Source organism: Cercospora beticola, chromosome 2, assembly GCF_033473495.1.
Source record: "Cercospora beticola chromosome 2, complete sequence".
NCBI classification, from domain to species: Eukaryota; Fungi; Ascomycota; class Dothideomycetes; order Mycosphaerellales; family Mycosphaerellaceae; genus Cercospora; species Cercospora beticola.
In genome coordinates, this window is record NC_088936.1 from 1,199,693 (window position 1) to 1,217,753 (window position 18,061).

Here is an 18,061-nt window from a genome sequence, read left to right on the forward strand (position 1 = left end):
GACGAAGACGCAGAGGACAAGATGCGTCTCACTGGCGCTCTCCTCGCACTGCCAGCCCTTGCGCTGGCGCAAGTCAGCACCATCACAGTATACCCAAGCTCATGCAGAGCAACATACACGACAGTATACACATACACTGGCACTTCAAGCGGGACGCGGATCTCAACGACTGTACAATCGACAGTTACAGTTGTTCCCACACCATTTACCGACGACACAATCAACCAAGGCACCCCCTTCTTGGTAGAGATTCAACCTGCGAGCTACGCAAGGAAGAACAGACGACAAGCTCAGCCCGCCCGGTCTTTTTTAGACATTAACGGATACCTCACATCCGAAGCCAGTGAGGCAGTTCAATATGTCATCAATAACGGACAACTTCTCGTCTCATCTGGAGGCCAAGGACAGGTCACAGCCGAAACGACCGATCTGAGCGTGCCATTCGCGGCTTCTACGACTCTGAAGACTATTCGCACGACGTTCTACTCAGGCAGTCTAAGGCTGGGCTGGAACAACACTGCCTTTGAGAGCGGCGCTGCGGAATTCTACCAGACACAGGAAGGAAGCAGGACGCGAATCGTCGTTCGTCTCAATGGCGCGGTTGACCCATCCTGGACAGCGGTGAACTTCAATCTGCAGCCCACAGCTAATGCTGTGCAATCTTCGACCAGCGCTGCAGTACCATCGTCGACTTCGACTGCTGCTGGAAATGAAACTAGCCTCTCCATCCTGCCAATCTCGACATCTACTACTAGCAGTGCTTCCGGTAGCTTTCCTACACTGCCTACCTACCCAAACACGACAGTCGGTTCTAGCAGTGCGGCAGCTACGCCATCGGGCAACGTCGACCCCAGCGGAGCTTGTGGTGCTGGAACAGCAGGCAGCAACTGCTTCGGCGCACCAGATGGAAGCTGTTGCAGCCAGTACGGCTTCTGTGGCTCCGGACCAGCCTACTGTGGTGCTGGATGTCAGCCAGGCTACGGAACCTGTGATCCAGTAGCTAGCAGCTCAAGTGCTGCACAGCCACCTGTTTATGGGTCGTCGAGTGCTGCGTTGCCACCAACCTACGACTCCTCGAGCGCTGCAGTGCCTCCGACATATGAATCTTCTACTGCTGAGCTTCCACCACCAGGCTACTCACAGCCTGCACCCTCGCTTGAGTTCACAACTTCTGGCAGCGAGAGCGTTACTGCCACCAGTTCGAGCGTTACTGAGATTACCAGCAGCGAAGCAACCAGCACGCAAGAAACTTACAGCGGACCTGTTGGCACTCCAATCGTGCCGTCTCAGTACCCAACAGTTGAATCAGAGCCTCCGGTGTATACTCCTACCTTCGAAACTTCGTCTCCAGGCGCGAGTGAGACAGCTTCAAGCTTGCCACCTATTTACTCCTCTCTCGCTAGTAGCTATGCTTCGAGCGAGTCGTCGAGTGCTTCGTCTGCACTTTCGAGCATTTCATCGGTACTCTCTAGTGCTTCTTCGAGCGCCTCTGTGCTTTCCTCTGAAAGCAGCGCTGCGTCGAGCATCTCTTCTTCGCTTTCGAGTGCATCTTCTGCTGCTCAGCCTCCACAGTATCCAACTCCTACTGGCGGGCCGTCTTCTTCGCTCTCTTCTACGAGCAGTGCTACGTCGAGCATCTCTTCTGTGATCTCATCCGTCAGCAGCGCTATATCCAGTGTCGCTTCGAGCTACTCGAGTGCAGTCTCAAGCTACTCAAGTGCGGCATCTTCTGTGGTCTCGTCAGCCAGCAGCGACGTATCAAGCGTCGGCTCCAGCTACTCAAGCGCAGCATCGTCCGCCTCAAGTGCCGCAACAGCACCACCAGCATACACTACTCCAGCTTCAGAAGAAGAAGCAGGAAGTTACAGCGCCGCCTCCTTTGACGAAGAATCACCCTCCCAAGCTTCCAGCTGTGCTGCAACCGCCGTGCCCAACCCTCAATTCTACGCCTCTGCCACAGCTCCCCGTGCCTCCTCCTGGCTCGTCCTTCCCACCCCAACACCCTGTGACTTCGGCTCCCCCAACGGCTGGCCAATCGATGATTCCTACTGCAACATCGACGTCCCCCAAGGCCTCCAGGTCTACGGCTCAAGCTTCACCACCGCCTTCGCCTCCACAAACGGCATCGTGACCTTCGGCGAAGGAACGACCCAATTCCAAAACCTCCAACTCCCAGCAGCCAACGTCCCAGCTTATGCCGTCGTACCTTTCTGGGATGACACTGCCATGTTCGGCAACGAGACGATCACTCAGGGAATCTTCTACCAAAACGACACCACGGGTGTGACGTTTGAGTTCTATCTCTCACGACCACAGGATACGAGTCTGATATTCCATTATACGATCAGCTATGCCTTCTCCAACCCGGGAGTGTTTGTTTACAGTTACTTTGATGCGGATTCTGCGCATAATGATGACGGGAGCTTTTCTACTGTGGGTATGCAAGGTGGTAAGTTTTCCCCCAAAACACATCTATCTGAGATGCATAACACAGGTGGTGTTTCTTGTGCTAATCATTTGACGCAGAGGACGCGAGTGGTGATGCCACGGCATTCATGTTCTCGTACCGGACGAGGTCAGTGTATCCTGGTTTGGTCCTGACTTGTGATACGAATTCGAACATTTGCACGCAGTGTACGCAGGAGATTTGAAGCAAGTGGGGGACTGGCAAAGAAGAAACATATGGGCTAGTAAGGACGGTGAAATCTGTATCGTTCGATTGCATAGCAAATAGAGTTGCGACATGCATTGGGAATTCCAGGAAGTGATTAGGCATTGGTCACAGCATCTTTATAGCAACAGTACTTAGTTGCCACGCAGACGGAAAATATGCTTAGTATGAATTATGATATCTGCTTTCTTCCCATCCAATCTACTTCTAGCTCCCATCGCCACCCATCAGATACTCCACCTCTTCCAACCACCTCAACTCCACCGCCGAAACCTTTCTCGCCCAAGGCTTCGTCGTAAACGTAAAATCGTTAAACATAATCGCCTCTCTCTTCACCCCATACAAAACTGAAGAAGGATGAATCGCAACTTGCTGCTGCTTCCCTCCAAAAGTCTTATACGACTTATCCGGACACAACCTCGCCACATTCCCGCTGAAACCTCTCAAGAAACACTTCAGTACAGCGTCCTGACATTCTTCGGAGACGGTTTGCCGGATAGTAGGTTTTTCCAGCAGAGATTTTGTGAGAACACGAAGTTGCTTCCGCACCTCCATGACATTTTGCATAGCACGGTGAGAAATCATATGGTCTGTCGCCCAGCGTTTCCGATCCGAGTTCTCGTCTGCGTAGGTACGAATGGCGTTTAAGAGTGTAATATGGTCTCCTCGACGAGAGAAGAGTTGAGAGCGGGCTTCCATGGCTTTTTCACGGGCTTCTTCTGTTTCGGCTGGGAGCCAGATACTTTCTACATCGAGACCGGCGACGACGTCGATGACTTCGAGCAGGCAGTCTCGTTCTGGTTTGGCGGATTCGAGGATTACGCGGCCGAGAGGTGGTGGGAGTGGTAGGCGAGCGACTTTACGTCCGATTTCTGTGATTTTGCCGGCGTCGTTGATGCAGCCGAGTTGGTGGAGTTGCATGAGCGAGCGGCCCATGGCTTCTTGGGATGGTGGTGTGAGGAACGGGAAGCCGAAGACATCCTCGATTCCTCTGGCTTTCATTTTGAGGACGGCGCCTGTGAGATCGCAGTGTAGGATTTCTGGCTTGGTTTGTTGTTCTAGCGACTTGTACTCCGCTTCTGTGAACAGTCTGAAGCACTGTCCAGGCGCTTCTCTGCCAGCACGACCTTTTCGCTGGTCTGCTGATGATCGCGAGATGGGCTTGATCAGCAAGGATTCAATACCGAGACGTGGCCGGAATTGTTTGATTTTCGCCTTGCCTGTGTCTATCACAAATCGCACGCCAGGTACTGTGACAGAAGTCTCGGCGATATTGGTCGAAAGAATGACCTTCCTTGTATTCGGTGGCGCTCGTTCGAATATTCGTTGCTGTGCGTGCTGAGGCAAGGCTGCGTAGAGCGGAAGCACGAGCATCTTCGGAAAGTCGGTTGTCAGACTCGATGCAAACTCCTCGACTAGTCTCTGCAGGCCAGTAATCGCTTCTTGTCCTGTTAGGAAGACCAGAATGTCTCCAGGCATGGGCTCCTTGCAGTGTATTTGGAATATTTGTTGGAGTGCTGCGTCTATAACGTCCTCAGTCGGTCCGCTCGCGTAATGCAGTTTTACGGGGTACTGTCGTCCTTCCACATGACATCGCGCGATTCGATCAGGTAAGACATTGTTCTCCTGTTGAGGCTCGGCATCTTCAAACCCTTCGAATGAGTCCTCTGCACCTTCTCCTCCCCTGGTTTCAGCGTCTTTTTCCTGGTCACTTTCATCTTTCCCGCAGACTTCATCGTCTCCCCTCGCGAAAAACTCGCCCAAACTCTCCACATCAGCCGTAGCACTCATAACCACCACCTTCAAAATCTTCCCCTTCTCCCTCCTCTCCCTCACCAACTGTTTCAGAAATCCCAAAATCAGATCCACGTCCACCGACCTCTCATGCACCTCATCAACAACCACACAACTATACTGCCCCAACTTCGGCTCCCGCAACAATTCCTGCAACAGCATTCCTTCCGTGAGATACTTAATCCTCGTCCCAGGACTAGTATTATCATCAAACCTCACACTATACCCAACCTTACTCGCCGGACTCGCAGACCCCAACGGCGAACCCATCTCCTCCGCAACACGTCTAGCCAGAGTAATAGCCGCCACTCGACGCGGTTGCGTCACGGCGATTTTTCCAGTACACCATTTCGCCTCGAGCAAGAATTGCGGTACTTGAGTAGATTTTCCGCTTCCGGTCTCTCCAGTCAAGATCAGAATATCTTTCTCGCCTGATAATGATTCGCGGATTTCTTCTGCTCGGGGCCAGATGGGAAGTGCTGTTCGGCCTTGGAGAAGTTTTTGCTTCTTGGCTTTGTACGGGTCGTGTGCTTCTTCGCGCTTTCGCTTTTTCGGTCTTTTAGTCTGTGCTTCTATTGAGCCATCCAGGTTCTTGAAGCGGGACATTTGTCTTGTCTGACAATTTTTATGGTTGTGGTTGTGGTAGAGTTTTGGTGAGAAGAAAGTGAGATGTGCTCGGCTAGATTGCCGAATTATCAGATGGGGGTGTCGAGAAAGTGAGATTCATTGGCTGCCCAGAAGCGGAAGCTAGCTCGCGTTCACGGCACGGTGCTGTCGCGCATGAACTGTCAATCATGTGAGAGCTAGCGTGGATTCGACGAAAGGATTTGAGGAGACACAGATGAAGTCCTTCAGTGCGACCTGCCAAATGTGCCTCCACCTTGTTCGCAGACGGCAACGACAGGAAAACTTCCACTGAGACTCAGAATTCAAGCATGGCCATTCGCACCTGCCTGAACAAGGAGAAATTTACAGACGCTGGAATCGAAGATGTGTGATGAAGTAACGACAGTTCATCTGCAATGGACGCGAAAAACTATCTATGCATGCTACTATACTCATAACACTTGCGAGAACAGCCCAAGTCAACTCAAGCCGCTCGCACATCTCAAGAGCCAAAACCGAAGCACGGAACGCCGCAGAAACTGTGTACGCTCCGAATAATCAATGATTTCGCCCCAGTCATGCGCCTCGTTCATCTTTCACTTCCAGGTTCGTAATGATCGCAACGTAACAGACAGAAAAGGAGTTTGTCGGCGGGTACAGTTGCATGAATGATCGTTTTTCTTTCCAAAAAGGCCCTCCACCACCACCACTACCACCATCATCCGCCTTCCCGTCGAGTCATTGAACAATCATATGCGATAATAAGCAAAGGGAAAACGCTTCGAACTTCCTGCCTGCTTTGCCTGGAAACAAAGGTTGTGAACGCCCCATCCTCGTATCATCCCGCCCCTCGATCCAGAGGGCAAGCAGCACCATCGCCCCATGGCCAACTGGCCAGCCTGAACTTTGTACACGCAAACGCACCATCACATGTCGTTGACGCCCTTCCAATGGAACGCCTGGACGATCAATTCCGCCGAGAATTGCCAAATTCCGTCTCGGTCACCTTCCGCTCTTTCTTTTCCTTTATCGCAAACTGGGTCATCAATGGAAGATGGTCGCTGGGGAAGTAATGGTTCGGGAATCCAGGAACACGCTTCATGTAGTCTTTGTCGACCTCCCCAAGTAGTCCCGTGACTTGCATCGATTGTGTCGAGTAGAACTGCCAGTCGATGACTTGTCGGAAATCAGGCGTGTAGTTTGTGAACTTCATTTCGCCAATGTGGCTGTAGGCTGACTTGAGGCTGAAGGGGTGGCTCATGCCATTCCTCGTGAAGTCTCCGTAGCTGTACTTGCCGAGCTCTTCGTAAGAGTTCGAAAGTGAGCCTTGCGTGATGAGATCGTAGACACCTGACTTCGAGGTCGAGTTGAAATCACCACAAATAATGAGTGGAATGTGTGTGGACTCGTCGTATTTGAGGGAAGGACCCGGTCTGATTGGGACATTTGCAGTACCGTCTGCATTGTCCTCGCTGCCGAATTCGAACATCTTCTTCTCCGCGTCCTTGAGTGCTGGCCACTTGGCATACTTCTCTGACAACTTCTGAATGTGTTCCATAAGAATGGCAACCTGAATGATCTTGATGTCGCTGTGCCATGGCTCCCAGGTCAAATGCGTATTTGCAACGATTAGTCTCGAACCAGTCTCCCGATTTTCCAGGAACAAGACTATCGCAACATGGTCTCGCGGCATGATTCGGTTGTAGACATCGTGCTCGCCCTTCATGTCCGGACGCCTGATCGCCTCTTGACTAAAGACAAGGAACTGCTTGTCGAGCACGATGTACTTTGAGTTCTTCCAGAAAATAGCACAACCGTCGACGTTTTTAGACTCCTCGTCGCGCATTGTCTGCGCTCGCGACTTGGGGAAGAAGACTCCCTTATAGTCGGTATGCGACAAGTTAGGTCGAAAGAACTCGGCAAAGTTTTCCACGTCCATCTCTTGCAAGCACATGATGTCGGCTGCTCTTCCCTTCATCTCGTCGAGTATCATATCTCGTCGTCGTTGCCAGCTAAGCGCTTCGGAGGGTGTGTAACCGTACATTGTTGCGGATGCCGCGCGATCGCAGAGAATGTTCCAAGACAGCAGTGTAAAAGAATCGGCGAAGTCGGTTGACTCTTCGACGAGTGGAATCCATGCTCGATCGACCGGTGGCTCGGGAGCTGCGGATAGTTAGTCAAAGTGGAATTTACAAGTTGCGCGCGATACTTACTAGGCGCCTGCTCACGAATGTAACGGATCAGCTCTTGGGTACCGTGCTCCACGAGTCGATCCTTGTAATCGTGTCGCATCGGATTGCCCTCCAGACCGAGCATTTCCAGCTGGTACAGCGTGCCAAACTCGTGTGGAAGGTCATCCAAATTGTTATCGTACAGCAAGAGTTTCTTGAGGTTCGTGAGCATGCCGATCTCTGGGGGCAGGAAGCTGAGGTTGTTCCAGCTAAGGTCTAGGATCGTGAGGAATCGCAGAGTTCCGATTTGAGGCGGGATCGTTGTTAGCTTGTTCCATGGCAGATACAGCTTCTTCAGCTTCGGGTACCGCTCGAGCACAATGGTCGATATGACCTTGAGCCCGTGCCCAGAAAAGTCGAGATCGCCCCATGGGCCCATGAAATCGTCCTCGTCGATTATCCGCTTCCTCTCACCATGCTCCTCGCTGTCGTTCTTGTTCGCAGCATTGTTCGACGATCGACCCGTGAGTCTCGTAACACCAGGAGCATTTCGAGCGTAATAATGCACCTTCGGATCCGCCATCTTCATCGTCGAGTATTCCCTCAATTGCTCAGCCCAATGCTCGTTGTGAGGCTTGCCGAGGGAATTCTCAGGTGTGCCGTTCTGAAGGTGCGCAGGTGTGAAATGTGGCGTCGTGTTGGAAAGCGTGCTCGTGGATATCGAGTGCTGGTGATTGCCGAAGGTATTCGCGTGTCCGCCCATGCCATGATCATGGTGCTGATTGTTCATATGGTGCTGATTCGCGCCGTGCATAGAGCTCTGAAACGCCTTACCCAGCGCCGTCTGCTGCGGCTGGAAGTTCTGATGTGCAGCGCCATTGAGAAGGGTGTGGTTTGGTCGGTGGGTGCCGTGATTGTACATGCTGCTATAGGGATTGTGCGCCGGCGAATTGGTGCCGGGCGATCGGTTCGGAGAGGGGGTATCTGCGTTCGGGTGGAAGATGCGGGCGCCGTTGGTGTTGACAGGCGAGCCGTTGCGCAGCTGCTGCCCACGCGTGTGCGAGTTATGATTCTGGTAGAGATACTGGTGGCCGGGATTGAACCGGTTGAAACCATCGGCCATCACCAGCGGGCGACAGACGGAGGGGGGCGACGTGAGCTCGCGCGCGACGTCCTCTGCACGGCCCAATGCTGCTGCGGCGCGGTTGGGCGGTGTATCGAGGTCTGATCAGGGAGGAGGAGGATCTGGCCGGCGCACTTTTCGTTTCTTCTGCATGAGCGCCCGCGCCCGCCAACATGAACGAAAGAAAGTAGCCTCCGCGACCGACGAGCAGGCGTGCGCTGGGCTCGAGCTGATGCTCACAACGGAGGAGAGTTCGTTCGTCGGCGAGGTGAAGGCGTGACGAGATGTGGTCCGAGGTTCGAGTCGGGGCTCGTCGTGCGCTGCCCAATGGATATGCCGGCGGTAATCTGTGCCCAAGTATCAGAATGTGGCGTGGCAATGCGTGAATGGGCAGCCGCAGTTGCGATGAGCACGATGGTCTTGGTGGTGCTCCGGCGGCAGTGAGCTGTGCTTTGCGTGGAGGTACGTTGTCGCAAAAGCCGCTAGGCTTGTTCGGGGGAGCGCGCACGTGACTTGGCTGTTTGGTACCGCCAGGCGTATTCACTTCCACTCTCCAGGTCGATGACGAACCGCGTGAGTTATCAGCCAACTCTGCAGCATCGGTGGGCTGGACACATTCGCATTGTCTGGTACGGGTGCCACACGCACGCAGCACGCAGCACACCGCGAACTGCATTTCACCACAATCGGCAATCTCGTACCCGTGCCTACAACTGCTGCCACTAGCGATGTCCCCGAGTCAGTGGCATCGCAGCAAAGTACACCTCAGCTGTTGGACATATGCACTCCTCCTACCTGGCGTCTGTCGCCAGCTCTGCGGCCCATCTGCCGCATAGTATGTCCCAACCTTCGGAGCTTGGGGCGAGCAGCGGCGCCAAGGCACGACGCCAGCTGTACCTGATGCTCGCCCTGAGACAAGCATCTCGCCGCTGATGCGCGCACTTCCCGCATCCTCCGGCACGACAAACCTGCATCGCATCGCCGGGCTTGGGCGCTTCTCAGCAAGACATTCGGCGGCCACTGATGGGCTGTGGTTCAGGTCTCGCTTGTGACTCCCGACATGAGGCTCCACTGCTGACTTCTAGGCCGTCGTCCGCCATCTAGCGGCAATCCGATGGGCCTCCGATGGCTCGTCGCGGAGCCGTACCGTGAAACGAACTCCAGTGCGCCACCGCCAGTGTGAGGCGCCTGCCTCGCGATGGGCAGTTTGGAGACAGTGTGTGCGCGCTGCCCATGCGTCCGCTCTGGCCTCGTGTCATCGTTGTCACCGCCCAACAATTCCAAAGAGTGCTCGACATATAGCCTTCTGTTTCTGGTCATTGCCAGACTGCCCCCACTGCTTTTGGTTCCAAATCTGCTAATCGTCCGCCGCAATCGCGCGTGTGATTCGCCAGGTCGAGGCCTTAGAGTTGTCGACATTTGAGGAACCGCCCTGCATCAATCTGCAGCAACGGCGCCGCTCCTCTAGCGTGGGTCACGCTAGGAAAACGTGGACTCGGCGAGAGTACTGAGAGGGATTACATCGGTTGCGACGCCATCTAGGATGAGTAGCGAGGAAGCTATCTATTATGCTTCCTGCGCACCTTATCGTTCTGCAGGTCAGCATGCATCACAACTCCATCTACAACGAAGCTTGTCAAAAAGAACACAGCGCTCGTCTCTGGGATCTTTCAAGCTCGTGCGCAAGAGCACATCATCAGCCTCGCTCATGAGCCTCATCGGCCGCCTGCCGAACGACTACCGGCATACGGAACTGCAGGTCCAGCAATCGAACTATTCATCCTCATCACAAGACATTCGAGACATGGAAGCCACAATAGCGCGATCGCACCTGGCTGGTGTCAGCAGTCTGTCGCTGATGGACATGAGAGCCGTCCACAGTGCAGATTCGCTGCAACGCGCGACGTCAAGCACATTGACACGCTCGACATCAGAATCCAGCGAGACCAGGTTACTCAAGGATCCTTTCGAGTTGCGACATGGGCGAAGATGTTTACGGAGTGAGGTGCCATATCCATTGCCCTGCGATCTCGAAGAGCTTCACAGACAGAGTCTGAGAACTCTGCTGGACTTTCAAACATTTGGGGGTCCCATATGCAATGCTATGCAACGACAGAAACCTCCCAAGAAAGTCCTAGAACTTGGTTGCGGCGGCGCACTGTGGACCGCAATGTGTCACGACTGGTACGCCGCTCGCGGGCACACCGACATTCAATTCGTCGGTCTGGATGTGGCACCTCTCCCACCAAACCTCCGGAGGCAGGGTATCAAATGGAAGTTCGTTCAACATGACATGCGCCGCGTGCCGTTGCCATTCGCGGACAATGAATTCGACCTGATCATGATCAAAGACTGCAGCACAACAATGCCTCTGGATCCCAGATCGGAAAAGATACTTATAGACCTAGTTCGCGTACTCAAGCCTGGTGGCTACATGGAAATCTGGGAATCAGATTTCATAACCAGATCTCTTCTCAACAATACACCTCCTCCAAGATGTCGAGTACCTGAACACCAGCAAGACGCGGACCGCAGCGGCACATTCGCCGTACCGATTGGATCCCCCTTCGCACAAACACAGAACAAATATTTCCAGAAAGCAAACAAATGGATGGAAGAGATCTTCGAGAAACGGAAATTGAACCCAGCTCCTTCCACCCGTATAGCCGAAATGCTCATGAGCGAACCTGGTTTCCACGACGTCAACTACCGCCGCGTGGCCATTCCATTTCGAGAACTCCCTTGGGAGAAAGAACGCGCCCGCGCTGCAAGGAACGGACATGATTCTCCATTGTCAGTGAACTCCGCGGACGACACTCATGGCCTCGAATCTCATTCCAAGCTCACTCCGGACCAGTTGGCTCTCAGACACTCGGCTTTAATCACAGTTCTCGGAATGATCGAGGCGCTGGAACCCGAATTAAAAACTGCCAGCAGGATGAACGCCGAAGAATGGAGCATCTGGTGGGCCTGCATGATGACAGACCTGCTGGATCCTTCGAACGACAGTCTTTCCGGCGAGTGTCTTGAAATGGGAGCCTGGTGGGCCACGAAAGCCGGCGATGCTGACGACTCGGACTTCTTCGAGGATTCGGAAGAGGATAAAGGTCCTACTTCATTCTTGGATTTGTGACACGATCACACCATGTTCATGCGCCACCATATTGTTTCCCTTGCTTCAGCGCGCGGTAGCGTTTGAGGTAATATCTGTTATGCAAGCGAAAAATGTTAGAGATATGGGGGGAAAGAAGCATCGTTATCAGGTGTAATGGCTCATTTGGGCAGGAAAGAAAGAATCTCTCCTTTGTTTTGCGAATCGCAAATGCATATGCTTGGGAATGCAGGGAAAGGGAAGGAAAAGGGAAAGTACATGATACCACACAGATGCTTCAAAGATGAGCAACTGGCAGCAGGAAGGACTGCAGATACCAAAACCTCCCATGGAAGAGGAAACGGGACCAGAGCGAAAGACTTACAGAGCTTCGATCTCTGCGAAACGAATTAGCATCTTTAGCGTCAAGCATCATTATTGAACGGCCGTTGCAAGTAGACGAAATGATACACCGATCTGAGTTCAGATCTAGGAATGGGAGATGGATAATTACCTTTTTTGACATATTCTGCTTGAGCTATGCCTTTTCGAATTTGATCTTCGTCTGAGAGGGACGCCTTGGACATGAAGGCTTTGTGGAGGCGAGGTCGGAAGTAGGAGTAGCCTAATGGGTATTCGCGTCCGAGATAGAGGAGTTCTGAGACTATCAGTCAGAACCATACATTCGAAGGGTTGTGGTTGAGCTGCGCTGTGATTCTTGGACCTGCCTTTGTATATCCGAATGACATCGTGGCGGAGAGCAGTCGATGCCATTGTCGTCTGGAAAACGCTGGTATCTCGAAACCTGGTGTATAGAGAAAAGGAGTGCGTCCGACAATCTGAAGTCTTGTGTGTAGCATCAATGGACTGCGAACTGCTTGTTTGCAAGAACATGTATATACCGAAGCTATTGTCGATGACGAACCACGGAACGCATCGAATGTGGAGAGAGGATGTTCTCCACAAACCACTCTGTGCCACGAGTCTTCCAGCCGTGGTTTTCGGCTCAGTGTCCGCGGCTTCGGGTCATTCGCAACGCCAAAGTTACCAAGGCACTCACTCTCGAGACCACCCACGTCTTCTTGCCATTGCGCGCGCTCGCATCGTCGCGCAGACGCATTGATACTCGCGATGCGTGCAGAAGGCCTCACAGCACTGAGCCGCGCGAAATTGCTATCCAAAGCGCCCGTACTGCCGCGCTGTGCAGCGAAGCAGCTCGGCCACCAACGAAGGCACCGCTCGACCGCGACGCCAGACTCCAAACTCGCAGAGCTCAGTCCTCGATGGCTATCAGACGTAAAGCAGAGATTGGGATACTGTATCACGTGGGGTCTGAAGCCTGATCAAACGCAAGAAGCTGGGAAGATACTACAAGAGATCGCCCGCGACTGGCGGGACTTGCTCGCCGGACGTGAAGGCTTTCTCACGAGTAAGCAGAGGCGGAGCACCTTTCGACAACAAGTCGTGTGGGGTGAGCAGGACTCCATGGTAAGCGGCACAAACCAATTGCTAGAATCATCATTAGCATGCTATCTTTCAACGCATGCCATTGTAGAGATGTAGGCTAAGGTATGTTTTTCTTCTATCAAGGGCCATGTCAACAATGTGGTATACAACCGATACGCTGAGACAGGGAGAGTGGACTGGTTTTTGAAATTGGCCCGCGTGGACCCATTCAATGCTGAAGCCTGGAGGACGATTCTGACGCCAAAGGACCTCGGTCTGCTGTTGAAAAGCATTCGAACCGACTTCAAGTTTGTGAGTGTAGTAATCCTGCGACTAGCTCTGTCATCGTTTCCGCTGACAGCCGGTCCAGCCTATGAAATATCCCGATCACGTTTCAATATATCATAAGCTCGGCACGGAGCCAGTCGAAGGGACCGACTCGTTCATCATGGATGTGATGATTCTGTCGGAAGTGCATCAGCGACCGGCGGCGAGGTGCGTGGAAGACTGTGTGCTGTACGACTATAGGGTGGCCAAAAAGACGCCTCTGCGTCCCTTTATGCTTGATGTTCTACGGGAGACGTGGAAGCTGCAGGAGGAGACCAAGCGGATCAATAGCCAGCGAGTTGTGGCGCTTCTGGACAGGGTGCGTAAGCTTGAGAAGGACTCGTGGGACCGAGAAGGTGCTGTGGAAGATCTGGGTAGTGCGAGCAGCTGAGCGTCCCGATGGTAAGCTTCCTACTGCGTAATCGCAGGTGGCGATTGTGCTGCTGCTGGCCGCGACCATACAGAGCAGCTGGTCGATAGATGAGATGTTTTGTTTGAAACAGCGACCAACGCACAGTGTTCGGCACACTTGCTGCAGACAGGCGAGAGTTTGATCTCCCGGCTGCCAATTACAGCAGGTCGCAGCACGCCTTGCTCTCTGGAAGCAGCAGAGCAAGCTCGATCAAGCCTCAAGCTCCAGATCCTTCGTGGAGGATCGAAACACAGCGCATTAGTCGCAGTACCTGCTAGAGGTACTGTAGTGCAGTATGCTATACGTAGTTTGCTCGGTGGCTGCACAACAAATGATGAGCCCTGCTTTAGCCGGCAGATGAATGGAGGCATACCATGCACATCTCAGTGCTGTGGATATGCTCTCTCCACGCGCCAACGCCTGAGCGATCGACCATTGGCGGTGACTCACGCCGAAAGTGCGCGCGGTGACGTTTGGGGCCCAAGAACAAGGCCGCACTGCTTGACACACACCAAGCAAAGCGCCTAGAGAGTCGCCGGAGGTGGAGTACAGGGCGAAAAGTGCTGGCGCAATGCAGAGTCTGCTGCAGCTCGTGTGCGTGCTGTCAGCCCACAGCCAATCCTGCTGGTGGTAGACCGCGGTGCCCCCCGCCTGTCGCTGTTGGAGCCTTGCCTAAGGCGTGCAAAGTGATCTGCGGCTTGGAGCGAGCTAGCAAGTCAAAGAATGCCATCACTGGCCATGATTGTCCCGATGCCGCACCGCGTCCGGTGTGAGAGCTTGCGATGCCGATGGGTGCTCGCTTTTTTCTGCCCTAGCGGCGGCGGCGGTGGCGCGGTGGTGGGCGTGACGGCGGACGGTGGACGAGAAGTAGACGGCGATGATGCTCGCCGCCGGTCCATAGAATTGCGGTGGTGCCGGCTCGCAGGCCGTTTTCGAGGCCTTGCCTGTTATGATGAAGTTGCGGCAGTAGCCTTCCAGACCTGGGTCCTGCCTGCTACGCTCAGCACTGACGGCCTGCTGAAGTCTGTCTCCGTTCTCTTGGTTCTCGCACATCCAACCCATCCACCGCGCCCTCTATTCCTACACCACCACACCCTTCTGGAATCCCGCTCCCTCGTCTGGCTCGCCGTCCATTTGTGACGAGCCAGTAGAGGGCACCTTTTGGATCGGGCCGCCGCGCAATTTCATGCCTCCAAAGGCAAGCAAGTCGAGAAACGCATCCAACCGAGACACCCACGACAAAGGCCTCGCCCCGCCCGGCAAGCGTCTGCCACGCCAGCGATCCACCGGCCAGCTGAACGCCCAGTCAAATGGCAAGTCGACGTCCGCTGCTCCGCCTCCGCCCCTTCCCTCGACGGGTTTAAACCAAGGCTTCAAATTTCCACGACCGCAAGACACTTCGACAGCGCACTGTGCCTCTGCTGCTGCCGCCAAGGAACATGTGGCCGCGACGGAGGGCACGCAAAGAGACAGGACCCCATCAGACGGATCGCTAGACGACACCGTGCCCAGCGAAGAGATGGTGGACAACGCGCCGGAGGCAGTGACTCCGCTGCTCGAAGTCCCGCACGCGCCAGCAGACAAAGCCTTGCTCCCTCGCAGTGCTGCCGCGCCGTGCTCTGTCTCGACCATTCTGCACTACTACCCGCTACGCGACGCCATCTCCATCCTCATCCTCTTACTCTCTCTGCCACCTACACTGGTCCTGGTCATCCAAGCTCTGTTTGCCTCGCTGACTTTTGTCCCGCCGACTGCTGGTATCTCGCTCTCGACGCTACCAAACATCAAGGAGTTGTTCCACTCGCCGAATTTTGGAACCCCGGCAATGATGACCGTTTTGTTCGTGGACTTCATCTTTGGCCTGGGCTGGTTAACCATCTATCAGCCTGCGCAAGCCATATTCTTGGATATGTCGCACGCAGTAATTGCAGTCTCTCTCAGCGGCGCAGCAGCAACTCCAGACGGGCCTACGTACACAATAGCCTTGTCTGCACTCTTGGTCTGCATCGTCCACGTGCTCCGGTATAAAGCGATACATCTCACAACACTTGACTACATCCGCTCCGTCTACTACAGTAGATTTGGCGGCGGTATGAGTTATGAGCCTTTGTATTCTGCACAGCATTTTCATTCTTCACCGATACTGGATCGTGGAATTTTCTTCAATGCCATCCGAGCCTTTCTCGGTATACACATCGTTTCACAGGGCATCACGACGTATATTAGACGCACTCTCGCCAACGCCAAAGCTAGCGAAAAGGACCCTCTCATTCCTCAAATCACGAAAACCGACACCGAAGCAATCGCTGGAACGGAGGCCACCGGTCGTTCTAGCGCCAATGCAGCAGAAACATCACAGCCCTTGCATGCTATTTCTGCGACTGATGGCCGCCCTCCTGGCCTGCCTCCTGCGCAACGCGAAAACAAGGCGCGGGAGTCGAGCAGCAGGAAGAAGCGGAAGCAGGCCAACCAGATACGGAGCCAGCAACCGCTTTGGGCTGCTATTGCAAGTACCAAAGTCACTTTCGTCAAAGAGATGGAGCAGCGAGACGCGGCAGACGATGCGCGCGAAGCCTCTGTTATGACAAACAACTCAAGCAACACTTACATCAACGCTATCAACTCTACCACCGACCGAATCTGGATCTGCGAAGTCAGGGACACGGAGATTTTCTTCGCTGTAGACCTCACCGCGGATGCCGCAGCCGAAAATGTGGATGACAAGGATGGGTCGCACTCGATCCCTGCGGGAATCGATAGGTCCAAACCTTTTTTCATTCGCATCAATGGAGCGACCTGGACTTCGACCAGGATTGTGTCCAGCGAAGAAGACAACAGTCTGGCTGGCAACAGTTTCGTTGGCGAAATTTTTGGTCTGGCGCCTCTCAGCAGCTATCTTTGCGAAGTGGTGAGCATCGCCAAGCATTGTACACTATGCTCGGTGAGCTTGATCACTCAGCCTGCACCTTCCGCGGAACAGGCAGCTGCTGTACCACCTCCACCGCAACACTCAGCGCTGCGGCCCGCGTCTCCCATCACGACTCTCAAACAGTCCATCCAATCGGCTGAGGCCAAACTCAATGAGATTCGTAATCGTTCGAAGAAAGCCAAGAAGGACCAACGAGGAGCCCATGCTGACATCAAGAGGGAGATTCAAACTCTGAAAAACAAGCTCACCTCTTTTTCCGATATCGACGAAAGGCAGGAAAAGAGGCTGCAGCAGATCAGCCAGCACAAGAATCAAGCCGAGGAAGCCACCAAGGAGATCCGAGAACAGATCGAAGAGCTTGGAGACATCCCTGCCCAGGATGTGGCCGCTTCTAATGCGATGCGCCAGCGATGGCAATCTGCGCTGAATTCCATGAACTCGGCACAGGCGGAACTGGACAATGCCAAGGCTGACAAGGACCGGGACCTGAACACCATCAGGAGCGACATCAGTGCATCCGAAACTCGCAAAGAGAGGCTTGTCAGCAAGATGGCGCAGCGTGCTGCCGAGCTCGACAGGCTTCAGAACAAGCAGCAGGAACAGATGTCTGCCAAGCAAAAATTCGAGTTCGATCGGCTGCAGGCACTGAATGAGCGGGAGAATCGGGAGAACCAGTTGCGCTTTCTCATTGCCCAGATGGAGGAACAAATACAGGCGGAAAACAGTAAGGCTTTTTCCGCTTACCAGGAGTCCGCTGCGTTGTCCAACTTCGCTACGCACCCACCTCCGTATTCCTCACATACGCCGCCACTGCCTGTCGCCGCCAATGGTCCTTCCACAATGGGCCCACATCTGTTCGGCTCACCGTTCTCTGGCAACATGAACGGCTATGGCGCTCCGCGTGGTCGCAGCTCTTCGATGCTTAGTCAGTACTCCGGCTTCACCGACAACGGCGATGAGTTTCACTTCGCGCCAACAGGAGAGACTCAAGTTCGGCAACAACCTCACTCGCAGACCTGGCCGGTACAGCAAAACTCCACCGTCCTCGGTGCTATGGATGACCGCAAGGCCAGCGATGGCGATGGTTCCGGTTCTGCTTCTCGCTCTGGTTCCACGAGTGGTAGCACCAGCCAGAACGGTAGCGCAGCTCTCATGGATGGTCCGAGCATTCTGAATGGAGTCCTCTCCAACGGCTCGAATAGCCCTCGACCTGAAGCCAAGCCGTTCATCCCTTCTGGCCTGCATGTGCAACATAAGCCGAATCCTGGTGTTATCGGGCCACCGAGTAAGAAGACTCCGCCTCAGAGTCCGACTGAACAGACGGGTTCGAATGGTACATAGTGCTTGTTATCGTCGAATGTAAATGTGGTTTTCGTGTTGTGATCAAGACTCCACTTTTTGGTTGCCCTTCGTTTCAGTCTCGGTTGGCTTGTTCTAACCTTGGCGTGTCACGGTGTCGCTGACTTTGCTGTTGTTTGTGCTTGGCCTTGG

General features: G+C 54.0%; 7 protein-coding genes across 7 annotated transcripts; 4 read left to right on the forward strand and 3 right to left on the reverse strand.

The window, feature by feature from the left end:
* Positions 1 to 21: 21 nt before the first annotated feature.
* Positions 22 to 2,651, forward strand: RHO25_002498 (uncharacterized protein; the record flags this gene model as incomplete). The annotated part of the gene is made up of 2 exons (XM_065602263.1): positions 22 to 2,449; positions 2,527 to 2,651. 2 exons carry the CDS (start codon positions 22 to 24, stop codon positions 2,649 to 2,651), a joined length of 2,553 nt encoding a protein of 850 aa, XP_065458335.1.
* Positions 2,652 to 2,878: 227 nt separating this feature from the next.
* On the reverse strand, positions 2,879 to 5,071 carry RHO25_002499 (uncharacterized protein; the record flags this gene model as incomplete). The annotated part of the gene is made up of 1 exon (XM_023598074.2): positions 2,879 to 5,071. One exon carries the CDS (start codon positions 5,069 to 5,071, stop codon positions 2,879 to 2,881), a length of 2,193 nt encoding a protein of 730 aa, XP_023455979.1.
* Positions 5,072 to 6,038: 967 nt separating this feature from the next.
* On the reverse strand, positions 6,039 to 8,365 carry RHO25_002500 (uncharacterized protein; the record flags this gene model as incomplete). Its single annotated transcript, XM_023598075.2, has 2 exons — positions 6,039 to 7,234; positions 7,285 to 8,365. The coding sequence occupies 2 exons, from the start codon at positions 8,363 to 8,365 to the stop codon at positions 6,039 to 6,041; spliced, it is 2,277 nt and encodes a 758-aa protein (XP_023455976.1).
* Positions 8,366 to 10,073: 1,708 nt separating this feature from the next.
* On the forward strand, positions 10,074 to 11,498 carry RHO25_002501 (uncharacterized protein; the record flags this gene model as incomplete). The annotated part of the gene is made up of 1 exon (XM_023598076.2): positions 10,074 to 11,498. One exon carries the CDS (start codon positions 10,074 to 10,076, stop codon positions 11,496 to 11,498), a length of 1,425 nt encoding a protein of 474 aa, XP_023455977.1.
* Positions 11,499 to 11,881: 383 nt separating this feature from the next.
* Positions 11,882 to 12,350, reverse strand: RHO25_002502 (uncharacterized protein; the record flags this gene model as incomplete). Its single annotated transcript, XM_023598077.2, has 2 exons — positions 11,882 to 12,114; positions 12,185 to 12,350. The coding sequence occupies 2 exons, from the start codon at positions 12,348 to 12,350 to the stop codon at positions 11,882 to 11,884; spliced, it is 399 nt and encodes a 132-aa protein (XP_023455982.1).
* A 237-nt stretch (positions 12,351 to 12,587) lies between these two features.
* RHO25_002503 (uncharacterized protein) lies at positions 12,588 to 13,620 on the forward strand (the record flags this gene model as incomplete). Its single annotated transcript, XM_023598078.2, has 3 exons — positions 12,588 to 12,944; positions 13,047 to 13,214; positions 13,273 to 13,620. The coding sequence occupies 3 exons, from the start codon at positions 12,588 to 12,590 to the stop codon at positions 13,618 to 13,620; spliced, it is 873 nt and encodes a 290-aa protein (XP_023455983.1).
* Positions 13,621 to 14,827: 1,207 nt separating this feature from the next.
* On the forward strand, positions 14,828 to 17,911 carry RHO25_002504 (uncharacterized protein; the record flags this gene model as incomplete). Its single annotated transcript, XM_023598079.2, has 1 exon — positions 14,828 to 17,911. One exon carries the CDS (start codon positions 14,828 to 14,830, stop codon positions 17,909 to 17,911), a length of 3,084 nt encoding a protein of 1,027 aa, XP_023455980.1.
* Between the last annotated feature and the right edge of the window lie 150 nt (positions 17,912 to 18,061).